Genomic DNA, 18,307 nt, shown 5'->3' on the forward strand with positions numbered 1-18,307 from the left:
GATCTTTTCCATAGGATCAATGAGCTAAAGATGCACATTAGACATTTCTGAAGTGAAAAATCAGAGGAGAAACCAGGAAGCTATAAAGAGATTTCCCAACGTTTTAATATAGCAAGTTGTCAGATTTCTGGTAAGGTGGTGGGAGAAAAATGTGGTAATACCGCACTTCACTGGAGATTTGGTGAAAGAGGCTAACAGTAATTTGAGATGTTTCCTAGATCTGAGCATGCCGTAAGGGACCATCTGTGGTTTCTGTAAGAAATATAAATGAAGTATGAGCCTAGTAAGCAGAGATAAATCATTCAAGGTTAAATAGGGTATTTTTACTGCCCAGGAACAGGACTGTCTGCAGAATGTTAGTACCAACTATCTTTGCTGTTTTCTTTTTCCTATTCTGTTTTAATGTTTTACTTTAAATAATGCTTTGCATGGGTTCATTGCTGATTTACACTGACATAGGTTATGAGGAAAAAGCAAGCACTGACTTCATAGCATTTCATTTTTGTGACTAACAACAGCATTATTTTAAATTAGCAGAAATATATAATTTATAGCCTTAAGCTTAATTTATTTATTATTTTGTGGATGAATCATGAAGTCCCTGCTTGTTCCACATCCACTGCACCTTGAAAATGAGGCCATGGAGTGCTGTCAGTCTGTATCACACTGTGGCTGTTGATTTGTAGTGAGAAATTTCTTCTCTCAGTCTCTATTTGATCATCTTATTTCTCAAGCCTTTTCAGCAGTTCATTTTATGGAAATATATCTGTAGTATGTGTGTGTGGAGAGGAGGCATATGCTCCTAAATGAATAATGAACTGTGTTCAGGGTAGCAACTGGGAGCAAGTGGGCAGGACTGGGCTCCAAGCACGTTCAGGGAAGAAGGAAGAAAAGACAGCTGATGAGCTGAGACAATGTGGTCTTGGAAATGCAGAAATACTTTCCAGAATATCGGGCTGTGGAACTTGAAGGAGTGGTTTTAGCTGGTTACAGACCTAGCTGTCACAGTAACAGCCAGTTCGACCGAATTAGGTCAAGCTGCCTCTGGCACAATCCTCTTGAGAAAGGATATCACTTTCTGAAGCTGCAGAAATTCCTTAAACTCATTCCTGTTACAGTTCTGCTGAAGCTGTATCCATTGCACTGCCTCTAATTTTCATGTTAGCAGTGGAGAACATTGGCTAATGAAGAAAGATTGTCATTATAAAAGGTATTTTCAGCCATAACTATAATCTTAGAAAGAAAAGAGCTACTGAAGCGGGCTGGCCTATGGATAAAAGGTTTGTTCTTCCTTTAGATCAAGGAGGACTTCCAGTATAATATGTTAAAATAAATGCTGTTTATGAAGGAGTCTTCCTTTCTTTACACGGAGTGCCCATAACGTAGCACAGCATATTACATATATAATTAAAATACAATAAACACACCATAAAATTCATCCTTATTAAAATTAGAATAAGACCAGAATCAGTGCATTTCTATAATTAAACAATTATTCTGAATCCTGTATTTTTCTTGTAAGCCTGATAATATTAACTGATTGTGCAATTATTTAGAACCCTTAAAATCTGTTTTAGATTTATGATTCATTAGTCTCCACCCACCCTACCCCCATCAACTACATTCATCAGCTTGATGGCTTGCCCAAGTAAACTGTCTTAAATTTTCCAAGTGCTCTTTTTGCAAATTGAGTTAGACACAGTATTGCTATTAATCAGAAATGTAATGCAAGGGCTTGAGTAGTCGCTTATTTCTATATTTCTATAATATTCTACTCCCTTGCAATGCATGCATATTCATTTTCCCCTATTCTTAATTTTGTACAACAGACACGGAAAAGCTCAGATATTTCTTTCCTGTAAGTTGAAGGAATATACTGTGTAAATCATCTTCCATCACACAGAAAGTCATTAATAATTATCTGTTGGTGACCATCTGTCTGTTTCTCTTTGCTCCCTGAAGACAGAAGGGGAGCTGTGGCTCTGAGCAAAGCCATCTTTCCACCAATGAGGTGTAAGAGATGATGAGGCCAGGGCTGTCAGAGAGACACCTTCATCCCTGGATCTTGCTGCTCCCCCTTAGACATGAGACTGCTCACTGCAAAGCCCTCCTGTATCTGCAGCTGGACACCTCCTTGAAAAACCCCTCCTGCTCCTGGATAAGCCATGCTGCCCATAGCACATCAAAAAAGATCAGAGATCTGCCTCAGCCACTGGGCCTCTACAGGCTAGGTGCAGCAGTACTGGCAGCCGGGGACATGCACAACAGGGCATGACAGGCAACCTTTAATATAAGTGCAGGATGAGACTAGAATTCGTACCCCTACATCTGATGCAAGAAGCCAAAACTTCTCTCAAAGACAGCTGAGGTCACCTTTGATAAGTAAGCCCAGTTTTTCAGGCCAAAATGTTATACTGAGGAACTCATGGACTGGGGTGTACTTTAAAGAAGAAGGTTACCTCAGATAGGTATGGTCAGTCTCAAAGAATATGGTAGAGGGTATTTTAGCAATGAGTAGTTGGACTGCTGTTGAACTTACTGCCATGATATTCTATAGTTGTCAAAAGTCTACATGGGTTTAAAAAGCAATTAGAAAAAGTCATGGAAGAAAAATCTATTAAGGGTTATTAAACACAGAGAGGCAGCTCTTGTAACAAGTCATTACGGAACTGCAAGTTGCTCAAAGGCAAGAAAGTGTACAACAAAGAAATATCACTGTATGATTTTTCATTCTGTACATTTTTCCCATGGCACCCATAAACAGCCACTGTTGGAGAAATGACATAGAGCTAGATGGGTCTTTGGTGAGACTCTTTCTTATGTCCTTATGTAGGGTAAAAGTAGAAAGTAGATGTTTGCTAAAATTTGCATCTGATGTATCTGTACAATTTAATCAATTTCAACAGCATTTGGTCTGAAAAATTATATCACTAATGTGAAAAAAAAAAGATATTTTTTTGCTTAACTACAGCCAGTAGAAACTTTCCAGCCATAACTAGTAGCAGTTCCCTTCCTCATCACAAAGAATGATGGGCAAATGAAGGCTCTAAGGCTACTTAATTGTGAAGAATCAATTAGATAAATGTGTACTCATTTTGATTTGCTGGGTTTTATTTATTTAATTATTTTTTTTAAGTTATACAGCTGCAGACATTATGGAAGCTATGAGTATTTATATCTCAACTGTATGTGGGCAACACTAAGAAATATTAGTTCAATAAGCATAATGATAGCTGTACTCAAATCAAAATGAAGCTGTTAAAAAAAGAAAAACCTCTTATTTATTTCCTTAATAGATATTTCTATGGTACTCATCATGGCAGAGAGTGCTGAACACTTTGAGGAAGATTAAATTATTTGTAATTATACCACAAGTGGAAGGTTTTAACCAACGGAGGGGAGATAAATAATCGTTCTCGACAATATGACTGTTTTACAATATGACTGTTTTTGTTTGTTTGTTTGTTTGTTTGTTTTTTAGGAATGCTGTGAACTTTCCCCAGAACCTTTCATCCAGGCTTTCAAAGTACTTTACAAACAGTGATGAAGTTTAGCCTTATAACACCTGTGAAAAATAGGCTTTGCTATTCCCACTGCACCAATAAGGAAAACAAGACATAGGGAAAGGACATATAGAAATCATTATAATTTTGTATTTCACGGGAATTCAAAAAGCGGAACTCTATAGATGAAAACTGTGGCAGAATGCACCATACAATTTTCCTTGTAGACTCACCCAATATTCTCCCTGAGCTATGGATGAACACCCTGAGGTATACTATTCTCTCAAAGTATATTTAAATTCAGTTCTTTTCCCCTTAAGACAATGACAGCAATGATAATAATAACAATTTTAAATGTTTGCATATATAATATGTGAAATATACATTTGTAACACATCTATGCATATATGTAGCTCTCCTTCCACTGGAAATAATCATTCTAGTACAATGGGAATGTTTGCAAGTACACTTTTCACATCTAGCACATATTTTCATTTTTATTTCCCTTCTTTCTCACAACTTTTTCTGCCTCAAAGATCCCCCCTGGCAATTTGAACCTGTCCTCAACTCCTCAGTTGCTAAAATCCCAGACGCTTTCTCAGTGGCAGCTTGTCATTAAGATGCCAGCTTTAACACTCTTTCATTTAGAAAAATCAGCCCCTTGGCCCCACAATCAGCTCCGTATGTACTGACCCTCTCAGAGATCTGTCCACTCCAATGCAATTTCAACATCTGTCCTTAAAAGTGAAATGTTGAACAGTTCCTGATTCAGCTTTTATATTGAAAAAAAGAGCTAAAGGAAGCTGTAAGATCTGCAAGTTACCACTTGCCATGGTAGGTAGCAAAGAACATGTTTAATGCTGATTTTTTTTCTCTGTTACCTTCTTATCCCTCACCTGCCTCACTCGTTCTCTTCTTCACCTGTCTTCTTTCTGTGCAGCCACACTATTCTTTAGCGGAAGATGTATAACAAGTTCTCCCATCAAGAGTTTGTTACGTTAATTGGTGCCATCCATGACTTAGAGCCCACAGTATATTTTTTCAATGGAATAATTAAAGTGGTTTACAGGCAGCAATATGCATCTTGATATATGAATCTCATCCTGAGCTTAAATGCCTTTTTTCATTCCTTCTTGCCTGCTAATGTCCCTCTGATTCTGCAAGGTGAGAAAAGCAGCTGGTGGTTGCTGAAAGCAGTTTTGGGTAAGGACAGGCACCCCAAGGGCCCGCGTGAAGCTTGTGGCTGGACAAGGAGCAAGTGTTGTCATCAGAGCCCCCTGAAATGACCCTGCAAGATTTGTTTTATAGGAAATAAGAAAATCTTGTCTTCTAGCTCTCTCTATTTCAGTCTAGTTATGAAAGACATTTTGCATTTGTCTCCAATTTCTATGGAAAATCTTATTCTTCAGCTTTTACTAAAAACACTGCAACTAGGGCTACTTAATTCCTCAGGAAATGACAGAGAATTTGGTAGACTTTACCACACAACGGCTCCTGAAGCAGCTGGAAAGTGAATGACTGTGTTAGGTTATATGACTGTGGGCAGGTTATAGCACACAAGTGAGTCTCCAGCTCTGAATTGCCCCTCTGCCCTGGCACAATTGGCTTATTTGTGGAGTTTTTTAATGGAGTGATAAACTTTCCCACCTACCTTCTGCAGCGCCAGTACTGCGTTAGGATTGCAGCACTTGTACCAAATGGATTTTAAAATAGAAGCAAATGGTGTGACTCCTATCCCTGCTGCAATGCACACACTCACTCTGTAGTGAAAAACATCTGTGGTTGTAGATCCATATGGTCCATCCACAGCCAGTCTACAGCAAGGAAACATTTAGTCAGGGGTCAGCAAAGTATAAAGTGACAGAAAAGTTAAAATGTGTTGGGCTACATGTTTTCAAAATTGAGCTTCTGTTAAAATAAAAGAGGAATGATGTGCCTAAGTTGGCATGTGAATAACCCATACAAACACATTTAATTTTCATTGGGTGTCATTTAATAGCAAAGCAACTGTTTTTTTCTGAGATGAGAGAACAAGAGCACCCATGTGGGTTTGGGGCCTGGCCATCTATTTAAGCATGCAATTGCAATTTTCTGGCTTTCTGAAATGTGATTAGTCATATAATTGCATGTCCAAATTTAGCTGAGGAATTTGCATATTTAATTATGAATTACTGAAAAGCATCCTGTTTTAGAGCTTTATTTTCTGTATTGTATATATCAAAGTAAAGACAAACTGATTATATTAATCATTTTGAAAAGTTCTCCTTATGTATTAAAGTAATAAAAGAGAAAACAAAAAGAGGTCATCGTATGCAAGGAAAATAATATTTTCTCAGCTCTTTCAGAACAACTAATATTTCAGAAATTCATTTTTGGCGATAATACTCTACTTAGTATCTGACATAGAGGTGAAATTTGTAAGTAGAAACACTTATTTATATTGCTAGCCACTATAATCAATGTTGCTGATGTTGAAACATTCATTTTGATCAACATTAGAGATGAAAAAGATTATTAAATAATCTGATTATTTCCTCTAGAAACATGTAAATACACACTGTGCTTTGGAGTGCTCTGTCTAGTCTGTCTTTAAATAACGTAAGTGCTCTAGAAGATTTTTTCACAATCTAACACCAAGTCTTCAGAAAAATGGCCTTTTCTCCTTCTTTCAGATTTTCTGATGTTTTGTGCTCTTTCTTGCATAAATCATCTTAAAAGTTCAGTTTCAACAGTATGAACAAATATGCAGACATGGGGACAATTAAGTGTTTTAACAGGAAAGGAAAGTAGGATCACCAAGCAACAGTACACATCAATATAGGGACACAACGGATCTGAAACCTGATTGTTGTTTTCCTGAAATGTACTTGAAGTCCTAGCAAATGTTCTCCCTTTCATTCATACTTGTCACATGGCTTGTTTTAATTTCAGTATTCCAAATGCTCTGCAATTGCAGTAGCAAAAGAAACAGCAACTCAGGGATAACTTTTGAAAATCTGGCCTCAGATATAAACAAAATAAATTATTTTTAATATATGTCATTATTCAGATTACTGTCAAGCCCTGTGCTTTTTGAACACTCAACATTTCTTGTAAAACAGGAATGATTTAGGTTATATATGCAAAATGTTCTACGTAGTTCAATGTAGGCTTGGTAGCAATTCTCATTATTGTTAGTAGATTGAGAAGAAATTGATCTGGAAGGAATTTCAAGAGATTATTTAATTTGTCAGTATGCTATAAACCAGAATTATATCTAAATCATTCCTTACAGGTATGTTCCTAAATCACCAGGTGACAGAGATCCCATCATTGGTTTGAATGTCTTGCTGTGCAGAAACTGGAGAGCTTAGCTTACAAAGATTTCCAAGAAGGCAGGGAAAGAGAAACTGAACTATACAACCCATTCATTTGAACCAGAGAGTGTGTTGGAAGGTAGGAAGATAGTAAACAAAGTAACAAAAAATATATTTCGTTTGTGTATGCCAAGAGAGGACTAGAAAATAGGGATATAGGCTGTTCCTATTACAAATATATTTTGGATACATGTATATTTTCTTTTAGTATTCCTTTATTAATTGCAGTATGCATGCTTTGTTTTTAGAACCTTACCTTATCATTCAGTTGCTAAATGTCTTTTGTCTTCTGCTTGGTTTCTGCAAAATGGTATTTTTGACTGTAGCTACCAGTTTGGTATTTATCTTTAGATATAGAAAAATGTAAAAAAGACTTGTTTTTTGCTTTATTGCTAGCTTAACTATTGAAATAATCTTTTTAATATATTTCAAGAAAGCAACTGGACTGTGGTATTAGGCAGCCTAAAAAGATTATAAGGAAGAGGTTTTATATATGACAGTGTTGTTTATTTCAATGCTGTATTATGGCCAGCAACATTTGATAACATTTTTCTCTTTCTCCCTTACATTCGCTGTCAATCACTTTGGGCCATTTGTGCTCCAGTTCTGCTGAAATAGCATAATTCTCATTCCAGTTGCCTTTAACAAAGGCTCAACTTTCATTTCTAATTCTTATTAACTGATAATGCAAGGACCACGCTAGACTTTCTTCTCTGCCCCCACAGTCTTTTTGCCTCTGGAGCTTAATGGCATCCATAAGCTTTTTAGGGGAAAGCTCACTAGCATCCAAGTCCCACTAAATTATATAAATGTGGTTAAACAAGTGCCTTTTGCTGTTTAGTTTTACTGGAACCACCTCATCAAAAGCAATTTTTTTAGGGGGAGAAGCAGTCACTTCAGTGGCAGACCCTACACATTCCCCTGCAATTGAAATGATCCTCTGTTGTGCTGGGCTGTTTTCTGTGGTGAAAAACTCCACTATGGCTGCGAGTAGCTAAATGGTTTGAATCCATCACATGTAGAGCCAGATATTTAGCAGGTGTAAGTCAGGATGGCTCCATTAACTTCAGCAGATCCCTTTGTTTGCAACAAAGAAGGATCAACATTTCGCTTGGATTAAGATGCCACATACAGAATATAAATGTCAATAACTTTTATACATTAGGACAGGATTTGGGCATCAGAGACAGAGTTGAGAGAGACTGCTAGAAAGAAATAAGGTTCAGTCAGAGGTTTCTGCAGCCACCAAATATCTATGTAACCCAAAGAGGTAAACTTGACATGTGGATGACAGGTGATGTGTGCCAGAACATAAGCATCCAAGTAAAAATCTAGCCAATACCTTCTAAGGTTATTTTAATTTAGTTCACAAGTACCCCTCTATCAAAATGGATATCTACAGATATAGGTGGTGAAGATTTAGATGATAGCAATAATGATATAGATATCAATATGGACTTTCAATTCATCAGGTCTTCTTGATAGCTACTGGACTAAGCTCATGACTGTATTTATTTATTTATTTATTACCATAATGGCATATTTCTGGATCCAGAACTATGATCTAATACAGTGCCATAGGGAACACCCACAGAATTAATTGAAATTAAAAATGTTAAATTTTATTTTAAAATATAAAATTAATATTTTAAAATGTATTGTTTGATATTCAAACCTTGGTAACATCCACAACTCCTTGAAAGCTTTTTCCTCTGCTCCAAAGGCCTTGAAGAGGGCTGCAGTCCAGTCCCCAACCACCCTGATGTGAACACTGAAGAAGTCTTCCTCAGGAGCTGAGGTGAGGGTGAAGGGGTGCCACTCCAGCGATGACACCGATGAGCACTGCAGAAAGATATACTGACCAGCTTCCATTTTAAAGCCATGCTTCTTCATGTGAAGCTCAAGGACTCCAGAAGAATGGGTCACCACCTGAACAATAATAAAAGGGAAGACTGTTTTCCTTGAGAAGAGTAATAGTTTGCTTCCATTAAGCTACAGCTGTAGATTTAATCATTTCTACTTGAGTTCAGCTACGAGTTAATAAAAATTTTTAAATGTCTTGAAGGCAATGGCCTAATCTCTGTGTTGTAGTGCTGCTGCTGCCCAATAATGTGCAAGCAGATGCAGTATGAAACATGCAGCAGCTTGCTTTGTGAGTCTAAGAGACAGATTAAAGGCTGTAATAAAGCAACATTTTGTCAACTTTCCATCTTAGTAGAGCCTACACAGAAGTACTCCTTGACAGGCTAAAATAATTTTCCAATTTTACTCTCATGTAATACAATTAACTTGTATGTATGGGTAGGATTATTGCTGGTTTGGCAAGAAGAATCAAGCCCAGTGGAGTTCAATCCTAAAATACTTTTATTAAGAGGTAATCTCAGTTAAGCAGACAGTTTTATATGTCACACGTGGCATTCTGAGATGTTCAGATCACAACCACCCTATGAAATCAGAGGCATGACTTGTCCTGGATGCTTTCCCCCTTGCACAAGATAAGCCTGCTTCAGATCGCTGGCTTGATATGTGCGGACACAGCTGCTCCAACAGTCACATCCCTGATTCATTCTACCACGAATTAAATGGGGCCTCAGCACACAAAGGCATTTAGAACTGGGATAAATTGTCACAGTTGTACTAGTTTTAATGATGCTTTGACTATTTATGCTGACAGATAATGTAACGCTTCATCTCCTTGGAAGACTCCGGATTTTAAAGAAAATACTGATTTGTGCTAAAGTCAAGAGCCTCTCTGCCATTTACTGCAGTGGAAGATGTGCTTCAGTTCACTGAAAAGAGATAGCCTTAGCACAGAGGTTTGTGATATACTAGTGTAGCCTTATAAGTCTGGTATTTCATTAATCAGGCTTGGTCCCATATGGAATATTCGCATGGACTTGTTATTGGAATAAATGCAAAAAATGCTAAAATCAATACTTGGCTGAAACCATAGTAATGATGAAAGAGCTGCTGAAGCTGGAAGTAAAAAATAAGGTCATAATATAGAGAAGTTATCTATAAAAGATAAAAGAAGTCATTGGCATTATGTTCTTTTTACACAGACATGCACGCTACGTTACATACCTTAGTAATGACCACCTCCTGTTGAAATCTCCAGAATCTAACAATTCTTTCACAGATATACAACACCACAGGACTTAAAACCCACTTCCAAGCCTGCAGGAAGTTGCATATTAAAAAACAACATTTATTTCAACTTCTACAAAAATGTTTTGCATTTCTGGTTTAAATCAGCAGATAGCCTAAAATGAAAGTGTTTGCTTTCTTTTCTGTGATTTTTCATTTGCCTTTCTCAAGAGAGTATTTCTGTTGCTACTGCAGCAATTCTGGCGTTCTCACAGAACAGACATATGGGACTCCATCATAGGCACACTCTAAAAGCAGTGCTAATATCTATCTGTGTTCTGGCCAAGAAGAGTCCTTTAAAATCCATTCCTACTAAAAGGCAAAAGGACTAATCTATTTAGGAAATATAGAGAGAGATTATTGGACCTGAAGAAGTATAGATGCATACATTGATACCCATTATAGCCTCACTGTTTTGTTGCTCCTCAAAGTCTGAAATATTTCAGAAGGGTCAGATAAGAGTACCTCTTATTGTCAGCTCTGTGTTTTCTGAAGCTGCATGAGAAAACAGTCAGTCCCAAATATGCAATTAGAGAAATAAAATGTATTTCCATTTAATCCATTAGTCGTCTCTGTATCCATAAACATATTTTTTCTATCTAGGATACTAAGATGGTTGTACTTTAATTGTTGCAGAGGATTGCTGTACTTGTACTTGCTGATTGTATATCCTGATCACAAGAATGGCTATTGGCTATTCAAGGCTACTAGCTGATGATTTTACTGAATTTTACCATGACAGCCTAGATAATTAGATGTAATTGAATCTTCAGAATTAAAATAAAATAAAATAAAAATAAAAATAAAAATAAAATGTTTGTTTGTTTGTTTTAGGAGATACAGTTTTATTTCCAGTTTGGCTACATGCATAACTCATGTTAGTGATCTGAGGACTCCACAATCATGTGGCTTTTAAAATTTCCAGAGTAACTTGCTAAAACATTGACTTTGCTCCACAAGCTGTGTAACGGGTTATAAAGTATCTTTTATGAGAAGTGAGCAATAAAATTATGTGGCTTCCTTAGAACATGCTTGGAGGATGGAGTAGCAATTTCCCAAGGTTAAGTCTTGAAAATTAATTAAATAAATAAACATTGCATGATTTAATAATGGGAAGAAACCATCATAAGCCTGAAGATTCTGAGTTAAAGCAGAAAGCCAACACATCCGTTGTCCCTAAATACTACAGGTGTCTCTGCACAGTGGGTAATCACACATGTCGTGAATATATTAGCATACATAAAGGCACAATAATGATGAGACCTGTTTTTCCTCCCTTCAATTTGTGCTACCTGTAAATAAAAGCACGTGACAGGAATGTTAAGGCTGCAGGCTCTCCCATGTGAGAGTTCAGCTGAGATTTCAAATGTGCCATTCTCCCGTGCAATGGAGCATTCAATACAAAATATCTTGTGGCTGGTTTCCAACAACAGGACATCCACCAGGAGGGGTGAGCTGCTAAACAATACAGCTTCTGGCCAGAGATATGAGATATGGAGCAGGGTGGGATTGTTGAGAGAGGGACTCTACTGCCTTAGCCCCCCACAGGAGCCTTGGTGTGCACACTGGTACCATATTGCACAATCCCAGCTGTACACAAGGCTGTCCCCCTCTGCTCAGCCACATCTGCCCCTGCCCTGCCAGTACTGCCATCATTTCTGAGCCTTTGGATGGATTTGAGCCCACTGCAATTCCTAGCATGGATCTCACCATAGCACACCACCCATCCAGCGAAGCACTGTTCTTACAGACAATCTATATGCCATATGGTATCATCACAATTCATTTAAAGTAACGTAACTTTGCAAGTACAGCCTTGGGTATGCAGCAGAGTGTGGCAAAGTGGGTTTAGCATGGAGAAGTAGAAGTTCTCTCCAGTAAGCTTTATGATAATGAATGTCAAAGAATGCTGTTGAAAGAAAGTTCTTGTCTGTATTCACAGTGCATAGCCATGTATTGATTTTTATGGTGACATGTAGCTGAAATTTTTAGAGAGGCATTCATTTTCTCATTAATATGCAGGTTGGGTTGTGGCTAACAATAGTTTAGTTTAAGAAAAATCTATGTCAGCCATTAAAAGAGCTGCAAGATACTGAATGCTAATTTTTCTCCTTTACTTTAAGATTTCCTTTCATATGTTTTCTCTTTCTGGAAGAAAGAACTAAAACTTGCATATGAGCAAGCTAAATCTTGAGCTGTAAATGTTAAATGATTTTGTTTAGATGCTAGACATCTGACACACTGTACAAGTCTGCTACTTAATTACCCCCTGTGGATTTGCAATCTTGTTGCAGCAAAACTACCCTTCCGTGGGACATTTTTCCTGTCTTTTGCCTTTCTCTTTCATAATTCATTGTTTCATTCTTCCCAACTTAAGACATCAAGGCTGGGCAACAGGAAGTATGTGCCCCAAAGCAAGGACATAATTTTATCTCTAACTTACTCTTCCTTGGTATTTAGACTATTCATATTAAAACACTACTAGTTAAAATAATAATAATATTAATTTGAATCTCTCTCTCTCCTGTTCATTGTATTTTCTGTATCTCTACCCTTATAAGATTTTCACTTGGAGGCTATTTTCATGCAATAAACACATCAAGGATATTTGTGATGCTGAACGAGAAAAACTAAATGTCCTAAAAAAAAAAAAAAAAAAAATCCAATTCTGAAATCTATACCCTTCAAAGGGAATGTTGGCTAACTAGCTAATGTTGCAGAAATAATAATAATTATTAATAACACCTAATTTTTACACATCTTTATCTTTACCTATCTGTACAGATTGTATAGGAAGTATATAGGAGGTGGGGATCACTATCTTCTCTGTGCACATGGAGAGGTTGTGGAGCAGAAATATGCAATTACTCTCAAAACATGACACTAAATGCCAGTCTTTAGTATTGTACACTCCAGCCCCCCACTATCTAAGACACACAGCCTCTCAGGGAAGGACATTAGGTTAAAAACAGAAGACAAACATCACTCTTACCACAGGTTTCTTGCCAGAAAACTGCGGCAAAGGGCACTGAGTGACTTTCTCCCATTCCAAGTAGTGATCTTTACAGTAAGTGACGTTATGAAGCAGCAGACTCTGGGATGTCTGACCTCGGATTAGCTGACTTAAAACAAAAATATTCATCAGTAATATGCTTCTTTGCAATGTTTCTATGCATCTGTAGGTTTTGTACTAGTACCTGAAAGCAGACATGAAGAAAACTGAAGTTCAAGAACTGGACGCTTTGTGTCTATTCTTTTCTCTTTACATTTCCTTTAAGTTTACCATGACTTTTTGACCAAGTGCAAGAAGTATGTTAAAATATCGGTATACATCAGTGTCAATGAAGTGTGGAGAGTTCTTGCACAGAGAATGTACGTTTTACTTTCTGTGGCAAAATCAGAATGATTTCCAAGTTCTTTGGAGCAGACACTTTGACCCCCTCTATATATGAGCATCTGGTATTGTTTAGAAAAACAATAAAATTTTATAGTGACAGACCTTCTCTTTCCTTTGCTGCTTTCTAAATGCATTTTTAAAAGCTGCAAATAAAGTTGGAGGACCGTAATTAGATGTGTGCTTTCTAAACATATTAAATTCTAGCTTCTTTACTTCAGAGAATGTTAATGATGTGAATTTTCCCAAACATATCAATCTTGACTGTTCGGTTTAAATAGGTTTCAGCTGGTGTTGATTATGGATAGAGAAGGAAGATTTTTATGAGAAACCCTGTGTGTTTCACATAGTTTCTCTGAATTTTCCTGTACTTACTTTGACTCTACAAGTCTATCCTGTCCTGCTCACTTGTCTTACAAAAGACAAGGAGACGAGAAGTGTTGCCTTCTTTAACATAGCAGTGTCATCATCTGCCACCTGTTCAAATGGAAGGACAGAAAAGATGGTAGGCTCAAGTGAGCAGTTGCTTTTGTGCAGTCAGCTGGTAAGGAGGAAGAGATATGAAGTGGATGAATTTATCTTGATTGGATGACTTGAGTCTTGACTTTTGACTCAACTTTTCATAAATCAAGTGGTGTTAGAGATGTATTTGGGCAGCAGGAGCTGCTCCGTTGCAGTGCACTCGCCAGTTGGTGCAAGCATCAGATTCATCTAATACTGTTAGCAGAGCTGCTAAATGAGTGTCCCCTTTTCAGGGAAATCTATTGCTGGGAAATGTCAATCAGCTGGCTAGGTAGAGGGAGCATACAATGCCAAAGAGTTCTGAAGGGTCCATTGTAGTTGTTTGAAATAGGATTCTTAAAGATTTAAAGGTGAGAACTGGGGGGTGTTTTTTAATCAGGCCAGTATATAGTTTACAGCATGTATTTGCATCCATGACTCTGAAACTTGGGACTAATTAATTAGGCTAATGTCAGAAACCCTCAAGGCCAAACTAAGTGTGGCCTTCACACTTCACAATCACAAGGAAATCACAAGGAAAAGTAGCAAGATGGGAAAAGTAACAGACCTCAAAGCACTGAACCAGTCTGTTACCTGTCCCATGGTGACTCCATGTACCTCGTGGAAGTAGACATGCACAGACTGGGTGGGGGCTAACAAATTCCTGTGTGTCAAAGGGTGATGATCTGCACGTGCTTTGGAGTTGGGCAATACCACCTGAATGTTTTATGAAATGGACATAAAAGCATATTGTCATCACACCAGGTGACACTGCCCTTAGATCTGAAAAGCATTACAAGAGCTTGAGGTCATGTGTACACTAGGCAGTCAGCAGGAAAAAATCTATAGAACAAAGCACTTTTTGTTGAAGGCCTTACACTGTACATGTCTTAGCATTACCAAAGACTTTGGACTAGGTCTAGTTCTGTCACATGAACAGATCATTTCTTAGTGCTTGGACCACAGAGACAAGCCTGTTGGTATAGTTTCATCCCCAAACACTCCACACTTTACAGTCTGAGGTTGTGCAATAATGTGAAACAAAACATAGTAAGTGAAGAAGAACATGAGATTTGCCTCAAAACGGCACTCCCTATCTGAATTACAAGAATGTAGATGCACTGCTGGAGATTCATAATAATGCTATTACAGAGAAATAAAAAAGGGAAATGAGGGGAAGTGCACAAGGGAGAGGAAGGGTAAGATGTCAGTGGAACTGGAAACAGAAGATGAAAATGTTTTAATTACCAGTCTTCTTGCTCTCACACTGTACACATGATTTATCAACCCCTGAGTTTCCTGGGGAGGCTCTCCCAACATGCTGTTCCTCAGCATGAGAACCAGGAGCCCTGTACCAGCAGGATGGACCTCTCTCCCATGCTGAGTGGGAGACCACCAGTGACCCGGCAGTCATTTCTCTCCATAAAAGCCACCTGACTGGGCTAGTTCTAACCTTGAGTTGCTTAAGACTGGAGAACGACCGTGGTTCATAGTGTAGTGCCTACTGTTACTGCAGTGATGAAATTTGGGATTCCTTCTGCCACAGTGAAAGAGGGGCAGAATCACTTTATATTTATGGATGCAAAAGAGATTGTTGTGCACAGGAACATTCACCTCTGAGCAGCTGAAGTGCTGAAAGCCTGGCAAGTTTGTACAAACTCTCTTGGAAGTGCCTCTCAAGAGCTATGAGCATAAGGACTACTCCTTATTAATTTGAGCCCATGAAGGCCCCAATTCTCAGGGATAAAAGTTCATTCAGGCTGATGCGTTGATAAGCTGCAGGTCATAAGAAAGGTAGATGCCAGAAGAGTGTTTGACAGAATTAAAACACAGAAAAGTCCTCAGAAAAGTGGTGTGCTTTAATTTCAAATTGTTTTCATTTTGCAATCTGTCTCCAAGCAAAGATCCCATCAGTTTGTTAATAGAAAAGCGCAGAATGAAAGATTTGAATTGTGTTTCATCTCAAACTGTGTACACATACCCCATGCTCATGCAGATACTTACCCCATACCATGGATTATTAAACCAATATAGAAAACCACAAAGAGGTGGTGGGTGTACCAGAACACCTCATAGCATGATCTTCTGATGAGCTCTGTGGATGAAGTCATGATCAAAACAAGAGCCACAGTTATCACAACTCCAGTTACTCCAGCTATGGTGGTCAGCACCTCTCCTGTTGTGTTCTAGAACGAGCATATATTATTACTATTACTATTGTTGGTGTTGTTACTACTATTTTCACTGTTAATATTGTTACTGAGGTGACTATTACATAAGAAATCAAATTCTACAATATATTTTCAGCATATGAAAAAAAAACCACGACAACAACATAAAAAGATACACAGGTAAGGCAAACTTCAATTTCACTGTAGAAGAACATGGAAAAACGTCCCCCTGTTCTATTTCTACTCGGGTTTATCCCAAGCAGATGTGTAAATGTTTGCTTCAACTTATTTGTTTCAAGAATTAAAAGGAGGAAATTAGGCAGTCTCAGTTGTACTTTTATCTATTTATCTCATGCAAAAGTGTCTCAGAAAAAAAAAAAAAAAAAAAAAAAAAAAAAAGGAAACAGATTAGAGAAAAGAGAAGATTAAGCCTAGAGATGTAATAACCAAAACAACACTACAAACTGTCCTATTCATGTGAGGGTGATAAAGTGAGGTGCTAAGACACCTGCAAAGTGTGGGGCTTTCCTGTGGTTCTTTTTATCTCAGTCTGTGAGTTTTTAGCAGCCCTGAAATGGTGCATAAAAATGGCATGCTCTCATTTACTTAAACAGCATATCTCATTTACTTGTTCCTTACATTTACCTGTTCCTTACATTTACTTGTTCCTTACATTTACCTGTACAGTCATTGGATAATATTAACTTTTTTTTTGAAAGACATGTTTATGCCTATATGCATATTCACATTTTTTTGCTTGTCAGCACTGAAACATTAATATTCTGGGCTACATCAGGTTCCTTTTTTGTTCATGACTCACAGACATCAGCACAAGTCTGTTACATCTGTCTAAACCCCCCAAAATAAACTGAAGTGAGAATGAAGATGTATTTTGAATACAACAGTCAGATGCTGATCTCAGAAAGTGCAAATCATGAAGAACAGCAGTAAAAATCTCACACACAAGATGAGACTCAAGCTAAATATGCCAGCAGAGTGTAAATTAAGTCTCTACTTGGCCTGCAAAGCATATATATATATCTGTTTTTCTGGGACTGATGTGAAAGAATGAGGGAATTGAGCATGCCTACTGGATTGTGAGTTGGTTCTACAGCTTAATATCCTAAGAAAAAAAAAATAACACATATTGTGCTTCAAAGTGCACTCATCTGATATGGAAATACTAGAAGTGATAAAATTCCACAATGTCATTTTTACAGTCACTTTTTACAGTAAAATCATTCTTTCAAATGTTCACACTTGACAGCACACGGCACATTTTCAAATTGGTGCCTGTGAAGAGTGTATTCAGATTCTTCTACATGTTAACAGGATTGATCTAGGTGATATTTTGAAAATTTCCACTACAGTGGCTAGTTGAATGTTGAGATGAAACAAGGAAAAATGTCAAAGACACTTAGTACATCACCACTGGAGGGTTAAAATGGAACAGAAAAAGAAACCTGAATTGTTGTTCTCAGAACTTTCTTTGAAGTTAGAAGAAATCTTTTCTTTGCTTTCCTTCATAATTTATTAATTCTGAGTATAGGTACTAAGACAGAAGTGTGAGATAAAAGAAATATAATCATTAGAGGTTAGAGTATAATCTAGGCTGTAAATTAGAAAGTAATTGTGGAGTCTATTGCTATGAAAAATCTGGGAAAGAATCTCAGAAAATGCTAGCTTTCCTTCTCAAGGGTACTTAGGACCTTAATGTTAATTAGAAGCCTACCTATCAATAATATTACCATGGGAAGACTTAGTGAAGAAAAAAATGTGTACTAGAAGGCAGTAGGTTGCCATTCAGTACTGTGAGCTCTCCTATGTTTTACATTTCAAGTGTAAGTGGTGAGAATGGGCACCAAGTATTTAAGAGACTAGGCAGCTTTGTCCTTGCTCACGGTTCTGCTTTGGCTATTTTCTCAGCACTAACATCAAGACATCATACTCTTGAGACTTGATTTGTTTCCTTTTCTTCAAACTTAAGAACTGTTTATTTGTTTGTTTAGAAAGATGTAGAAGTCACGTTATCTAAACTGGAGAAAAAACAGGACAAAATGCCTTGTAACTGAAAAGCACTATGAAATCCTTTGATGGTTGTCCAGCCATCATCTCACTTTGTTTCTGATTGAAAGGCCCCCAGTTCAGGATGTTCAAACAGCCTTCACTATATGCTAGATATGCAGGAATTTCCTCAAGAACAGAAGCAATACATATGGGATTCTTGGCAGGGCA

At 37.5% G+C, this 18,307-nt stretch overlaps 1 protein-coding gene across 1 annotated transcript in view; it reads right to left on the bottom strand.

Annotated features, from left to right (window-relative positions):
* The window catches only part of NOX3 (NADPH oxidase 3), a 40,164-nt gene that overhangs the window by 8,673 nt on the left and 13,184 nt on the right, over positions 1 to 18,307 (bottom strand). The window contains exons 6-10 of the mRNA XM_032184316.1: positions 15,906 to 16,087; positions 12,999 to 13,128; positions 9,944 to 10,036; positions 8,535 to 8,788; positions 5,155 to 5,317 (exon numbers count right to left, since the gene is read on the bottom strand). Of these exons, the coding sequence (XP_032040207.1) occupies positions 5,155 to 5,317; positions 8,535 to 8,788; positions 9,944 to 10,036; positions 12,999 to 13,128; positions 15,906 to 16,087 (822 nt within the window). The remainder of the gene's footprint in view (positions 1 to 5,154; positions 5,318 to 8,534; positions 8,789 to 9,943; positions 10,037 to 12,998; positions 13,129 to 15,905; positions 16,088 to 18,307) is intronic.

This window comes from Aythya fuligula, chromosome 3 (genome assembly GCF_009819795.1).
Source record: "Aythya fuligula isolate bAytFul2 chromosome 3, bAytFul2.pri, whole genome shotgun sequence".
In the NCBI taxonomy this organism is placed as follows: Eukaryota; Metazoa; Chordata; class Aves; order Anseriformes; family Anatidae; genus Aythya; species Aythya fuligula.